The 7,116-nt window shown below is 49.5% G+C and overlaps 1 protein-coding gene across 5 annotated transcripts in view; it reads right to left on the reverse strand.

Moving 5' to 3' along the window:
• Positions 1-7,116, reverse strand: part of ST3GAL3 (ST3 beta-galactoside alpha-2,3-sialyltransferase 3) — a 252,539-nt gene that overhangs the window by 150,355 nt on the left and 95,068 nt on the right. For all 5 annotated transcript variants that reach the window (XM_006015801.3, XM_025206885.1, XM_006015800.3 and 2 more), the window contains one exon: positions 3,179-3,221. In XM_006015801.3, the coding sequence (XP_006015863.1) occupies positions 3,179-3,221 (43 nt within the window). The remainder of the gene's footprint in view (positions 1-3,178; positions 3,222-7,116) is intronic.

Raw genomic sequence — 7,116 nt, forward strand, 5'->3', positions numbered from 1 at the left:
TACACGTAATCTTGCAATATTTTTCTGCGTATTTTTCATGCCAGGTCTCAGCAAGCTTTTCAGGACTGGGACTCACCCTCTCAGGTGTCCGTAAAGCAAATATGCACATCTGTGGTGCTGCAAAAATAAATATTTCACTGAAAGAGTCAGCAAAGGCCTGTTCTTGTATTGGAAACCCTGACCACGGTTAAGGTCCTGTTGTGCTCCTTCACGTACAGCATCAGACAATTCCTGTCCCAAAGAGCTTACTCTCTGTACGGACACAAAAGCCAAAGGGTTAGTGGAAGGGATACCACAGCAAGGCAGAGTGGGAGGGAAGGAGAGGTAGGCACTCGCCAAAAGCAAAAACAAAGGGAACGGAGATGCAGGGGAGGCAGTGGCAGGACACGGGCAATGCCACAGGGTACAAGATCGATTCGAGCGTGCCGGATGTCTTCAGGCACTGGCCTGGTGGATGCACAAGAGGGTTATCCAGCACAGGCTGGATGGACACGTGTCTAGGACAGTTCTGACGGGGCTGATCCTTCTTCAAGAGGAGGGTATGACTAACGTCACCTCCTGAGAGCGCCGCCAGCCCTACTTTTCTAGGACTCTGTGGGGAAAGGAAGATGGAGGGCAGGTGAGCGAGACTGCGGTGATGACGAGGGAAGGGTCCGAGTCAACGGTCAAACAGCAGACCAGAAGCAACACGCAGAGGAAAGAAAGACCAGAGGAAGTGTGGGCTGGCCAACAGTACCTACGCTGTGCTGAATATACGAAGTGCTAGAAAATGATAAACGAGTCTGAAACACGAGGCTCTACAGGTCTCAAATTGGGCACCCAGTAGTGTATAAAATGGGGATTGCATGTACCGCCTGGCCTCACGTGGGGGTTATGAAGATAAACCACTAATGTGTGTAAAGCACATTGATACTAGAATAAGAACACCATGAAGAAAATGGTAATTCCACGTGCAATGACGGGTTTTCTTGGCAAGAAGAGAAAGTACCTTAATTCTACCATTCTCTCTCTTTTTTTTTTAATATTTGACTTCACAACCTTAGCATTCTTTTAACACAGTTTTAGGAGCTGTACAATATGTTATATACATTTTTCTAATCTCTCACACAAATGTGTCATGTTCTACTATTTATGTCAGAAAAAGCAGCCCATATACAGTCAAAGAAGAATGGCTGGTACTCGGAGGCCTGCTCCTTCACCGTACACTATGCAATATTAGCAATAAATAAGGTGAGAGCTCTCTGGGGACTACTTATCCACCCTGGGGAGATCTTGTACAGAAGTTGGCAGTTCAGGAAAAATGAGCTAAACACTTCCACGTTACAGCAAACCAGCACAACCAATCTTTACAAAATATCTGCTGTGTAAACCTGAGGCATTATATTACCATATAGGTAATATATGTTCAAGAGATTCTAGCTCAGATTGCTTCAGTGCCTTTGCAACTCGGAGGCAAAAGGCAACTAAAACCCTCGTACAATGAACTCATTGAATCATCATCGACCTTAGAGAAAAAAGAGTTGCTGCTGACCCCTAGCGTCAGCAAATTTAGCCTCAACCTGACTGGTATGAGCCTATTCCACCTGTTGCCACATCAAAGCAATAACTGTTTGGACCAGTGGTTCTCAACCAGGGTGCCACAGCACATTAGGGTGCTTTGAGATCCCTTCAGGGGTGCCACGTAACGTTAGCATCGCTAGGCGCACAAATGTGATCCACAAGGTGAACCCAACACGTTGAAATAAGAATCCAGAGTGTTAAAACCATTCTGCCCTGCTGTGGGCTTCCTGAGTCCTTTGCGACACAAAACCTGCTGTATTATTCTCCCTGAGTAGAAAAAGGAGCGAAAACTAAGAGCTGGCATCTTCTGGGGGTGCCTTGAGTCTATGGAGGTTGAGAACCACTCTCTGAGACTTTTGAGCCTTCAAAACCTCTGACATGGCAAGTTGCCAGCGCTGTCGCCACACACATCAGCACCCCCTTCCCCGTTCAGAGACCTTAAGGCCAGAAGCAAGTATCAGACCACCTTTTTTGAGCCGTACTGCGCGAGTTGCAGCATTTTGCCATGTTACTCGGTTCTGAGCTCGGTACCGCAGGAAAGCATCCAGCAGCAAGGCATCCAGGCTGGACTAGACGGCATCAACAACTACAGAAGCAGGGACCGATTTTTTTTGGCAGGCTTGCCACAAATTAGCCCCACATCTTTCGAATGCTGCTCTGATCCCTTTCCCCCACCTGATCTGCTGCTCTGCTTTCTGCTCCCTGCCCTGTATCCCTTGACCAAGCTGCTGCTCTGCTTTCTGCTGTGTACTCCCTGCCTGATCTGCTGCTCTGCTTTCTGGTTCCTTCCCCATCTGCTGCTGTGCTGCCTGCCCCCTCCCCAAAACTGCTGTGTGCCACACTCAAGCTGCCTGTGCCACCTGTAGCACTCATGCTGCGAGTGACCCACCCCTGAACTAGAGGGTCCACCACGTCCCATGGCAGTTTTTTCCAGTGGTCAAGCAGTCTGTTATAAGCATGGACTTTACTTTTAGTTTGAATTTGTCTAACTTCTCCCATTGAGACTTCTCGCATCTTCTTCCCGTATGTTAAAAGAGCTGTTTAGTATCTAGTAGCTCCCCATGAAGGTACGCAGACACCACAGTCACCTCTCCGCCTTTCTGATAAGCAGCGCAGTCCATTAAGCTTCAACTTCTCACTGGCAAACATCTCGTCACCACTCCCGTCCTTTCCAACCTTTTACAAAAAGCTACAGCATTGCGTGGGAATGGCCCAAATGTGAAGGAACTGCAGGTTTCCAGCTCCTCCCAATTAAAGGCCTCCAAATCCCCATTGACATGGCAGCTGGCTGCCATTTCCCCCGATCCACGTTTAATTGACTTCCCCTCATTTTGCAGATTTGGAATAGGACTCAGGGCAGAAAGACAGGCAGGTTTCTGGCCAATGTTAACCCCTTGAGCAGCCAGAAAGGCTTTCCTGAAGGTGAACCCAAGTGTCTGCCTGCCTGGGAAGGCACAAAGCAGCGAAAGTCAAGGAGCAGCCTTGGAGCTGGGGCTCTCCCATGTGGCAGTGCACCGTGCTGCGGGCCAATCCGCACAGTCCGAGGGGCCCCAGAACTGCGCTCTACAGCGGGAACGGCAAAAACAGCAAACAACAACATTTCTACCATTCTACTCACAATTTTGAGTCCAGGTTCAGGAGAAAGCCCAGTTTGTCATATTCTGAAAGACAAAAGCAGGAGACTTCATGTAAAAAAAAGCAGCTAGTGTCTCCTCCCCGTTGGGTTTACAGCAGTGCCTTGCTAGAAGGCACAAATATTTCTTATTGGAAATGACAACTGGAATTTACAGGGTGGTTAACAGCCTGTGCACACTCCCAAGCAACATTAATTAAATGCACTCATCAAATAATGCTCTGGATCTCCAGGGGAGCTTGTTAATTCCAAAGCCATTACAACTAGATGAGATATTTGCAGGGAAAGACTGAAACGCGCACCACGTAACACAGAGAATAAAGGCATAAGTAGAGCTTTCCCTGTTCGGAGTGGAACTGGTGTTGCCACCAACTCGTCCACCCAAATTCATGCCCTAGTCCTGAAAGCGGTACAGCTTTCCAGTGTCCCTTGGCAGTGCAGGACAACCCCACGTCTCCAGCTTTATGGTTAAGCAAACATTGCATGCACTGGGGTTGCTTACAGAGGCAGAAATGCTCCAGGTTAAGCTAGTAATGTGAGAACTGCAGAGACACAACGTTAAGGGCCTATAAGTCAGCCGGGTAGGACTTGTGCCTCTTATGAATAAACAGGGAACAGTTACAGATACTTTCCCAGTCAAAAGTATGTTTCTATGATTCCCGTACAGAGTTAAACAAAAAGTTTCCTGTATTTATAAATATCTTAAAGTAGTACATTTAGAAGATGAGAAGACACTGGTTGTAAAACAATGCTTCCTCTGAGAACTTGCCTAAGACATCCCAAGAACTTCAAGCTTTTATTATTTATCACTTATATGCTGGTCCGGCTGAGGGGCCAAGCATGAAGACACATTATCCTGTGCACAAGGGGTTATAAAAACACATTTAACAAGAAGATGGCCCCTGCTCCAAAGATATTGCCAGTCAGGACACAGCAAAAGCAATGAGGAACAAGAGCGCTCCCGTGGTCTGTGCCGACAGCCACGGCACTGTCTGATCGGTGAGAAATGGAAGAGGAAGCGGCTCTCACACACACACGCACACCAAGGGATGGGGCAGCTAAAGCAGTGTAACCACGAGGCTCCGGGAAGAGGTGGCCGACAAGACGGACTCCTGTACGTGGCCTGAAACGTCAATCCCACGGAAGCCGGTGAAAACACTGCTGTTGACTCCCATGTGACCTGGACGTCCTGCCTGGCAAACGGGAAGACTCTCACTCTCCAGCACGGGTGGTGCATTTCAGAGCTCCTGTAAGCTGAGCGCTCTGCAGTCTTCCACTCCCAGCATGGTCACGTGTGCCACCCTCCACCTCTGCTTCACGCACTTCCTCAACCACCTGGCCCCCTCTCCTTTCCTGCAAGCCCACGTCCCCCTTGTCCACGTTTCCCTGCCTTCTCACTCATGCTAGGAGCTCCGTGTGCCCACTCTTCTGTTCACCCGCCCACTACAAGCAGGGGCTCTGTGCACCCCATCGATCTCCCTTTTCATGTGCCAGGGGCTCTGCGTGTCGCCAGGTCCACCTGTCTGCTAAGTCCTTGGGCTCTCTTCCCCCATACCGGGGTAGCCAACCTGAGGCTCATCTGCCACCAGTGGCACAGGCAGCCTGCATGTGGCACATGGCAGGCCAGAGAGGGGACAGGCAGCAGACAGGGCAGGAAGCAGAAAGCAGCGCAGCAGAGCAGGCAGGAGATGATGATCAGGGAGGGCGCAGAGTTAATCTGTGGCATAACTGCCAAAAAGGTTGGCTACATTGCCTTACACTATTCTCTCCCTGTGCCAACAGCTCTATACATTTCACACTGCTTCCATACTAGGGTCCTACGTTAATCCTTCCTATACCGGCACATTTGTGCATCCCCATCCCCTCTGTGCCCCTTCATTTCTCCCGGACAGGCAGAAAAGAAACAGCGTCAGGAGATAAGTCATTAAGATGGAAGAGCCGGCAGAGGTGAGGTGGGAACGATGTTACACTGGAAGGCTTTAAAAGGTGCCAACCACCAGTCTGGATGTTCGTCAAAAATGAATGACCCATGAGCCAAATGCTAGGGCTCCGAGGGTCCCCTAAATCTCCTTTCCTTTTACCCCACGTTCTCCAAAGCAGTAGTAACGCTGCCTGCAGCCAGGCACCCAGCAGCCTGTGCACGCAGCACCTTGCTTCACCTGGCCAGCGAGGAAATCCTGGGAGCCGGATGCGCGTGGCTTGTTTGGAGCTTGCCCACAGTGGTGGAGGGGTGCGGGATGCTAATGGGGGGCCGGGGGCTTGCTCGGGGCTTTTATTGCTGCCTTTCATCTCCACCTCCTACTCTAAAATGACATCCACTCAGGACGTCAGCAGTTAGTAGTGTATCTCACAGCCTGTGCCCACACTGGGAGCAGCCTCAGGCTCCTTCCTCTACGCTGAAAATGGCATCCACACTTGAAAAACCATCATTTTTCTGGGAGTTTGACAGGCCACAACCATCAGACGCCCTTTGCCATCGTGCTCCATGCTCCCGCTGTCTCCCAGCCAGCTGCCATTCCCTGCTGAGGATGCGAAGGAACAAACAAAACCAAGTCCTCCCCTCCCCGAATCCTAAGTGGAGCAGCAGGAACTACCAGAGCGAACAGAAAGCGCTCTGCTTCGCGGCTGGAGCAGTGCCCCGACATTTCTGCTACTTCTGCGTTTTATGAGGTATATTTCCAAAAGTGACATATTTAAAAATAAACAAAGATTAAGAAACTCTGCTCGTTTGGGTCAGACTCTCAGCATGGCTAAGTGCTTGGATTCAGAATAATTATTGCAGAAGTCTCTTTATTTTTCACCGCACTGCCTGCTGATATCGAGATGCTGCTAAAGAAAGCTTAAGCCTAAAACAGTAGTCTGTTTCGAAACGAACAGTGCAAGGCTGCAACAACAGCCTTCTCGGGGCTGCCTGCACACAGCCACGTCCTAATCCTGCAGCGTTTGGGTGACGCGCCCCTGGGCATGTGTACAACGACTGACCAGTCCCCTACCGCCCTCCCAACTCCAGCTCCCCAGGATACCACCAGCCCACCTCTGAGCATCATGAGCGTGTCGCACTGAACTGCTCTCTTCCACACTCTGCACTATTTTTGTTGATTTTTTTTGCTTCGTTTCCCTAACTCTGGGGTGCCTTGAGACCCTTTCAAGGATGCCTTAAGGTGCCCACATGTTAGCAGTAAGGTTTACAAACTTGATACACAAGATAAACCAGGAGATTTCAAACAGAAATCCATAGCTGCGGTCTTTCGGAGTTCTTTGCAATAGAAAAACTGCTCTATAATTTTTCTGTAGGCAAAAACAAGAGTGAAAACGAAGAGCTGGCATTTTCCAAGGGCCACCTCCAATCTGTCCAGGGTTGCCTCAAATCTAAAAAGACTGAGACCCACTGCCCTACAAGTTTGCACTATCCGATACTTAACAAATATTACTGATAAAGTTTTAACGATTCCATAAAATTGCACATGCTGTACACATAAGAAAATGCACTTCCACAAAATCAGTGAACTACGCCTAAAAAGGACATGCTTAGTACTCGTTTTCAACCTGTCAGCTCACTGTAGCAGCACAAGGGTGGATATGAAAGCAGTTTCAAGATATGTGAAAGCCTGTCACAAAGGAGATGGAGAAACACGGTTTTCCCTTGCCACAGAGCACAGGACAAGAGGCAGTGGGTTTAAAGGGACGTTAGGATCAAACTTCAGAAAAAACTTCCCATTGTCAAACCGAGAGAGAATGGAACAAGTTGCCCAGGGAAGCTGTGCAGTCGTCTCCCTGGGAGGTTTGCAAGAAGAGCCTGGGTGGGCATCTCTCTGGGATAGCTTAGAACAGGAGTTAGCAATTTATGGTCCAGGGGCTGGCACCAGCCTGCAGAGCGGTTTGATCCAACCTGTGAGGCTGGGAGGGGCGCAGGACGGGGGGGG

This window comes from Alligator sinensis, unplaced genomic scaffold (genome assembly GCF_000455745.1).
Source record: "Alligator sinensis unplaced genomic scaffold, ASM45574v1 scaffold781_1, whole genome shotgun sequence".
Classification (NCBI taxonomy): domain Eukaryota; kingdom Metazoa; phylum Chordata; order Crocodylia; family Alligatoridae; genus Alligator; species Alligator sinensis.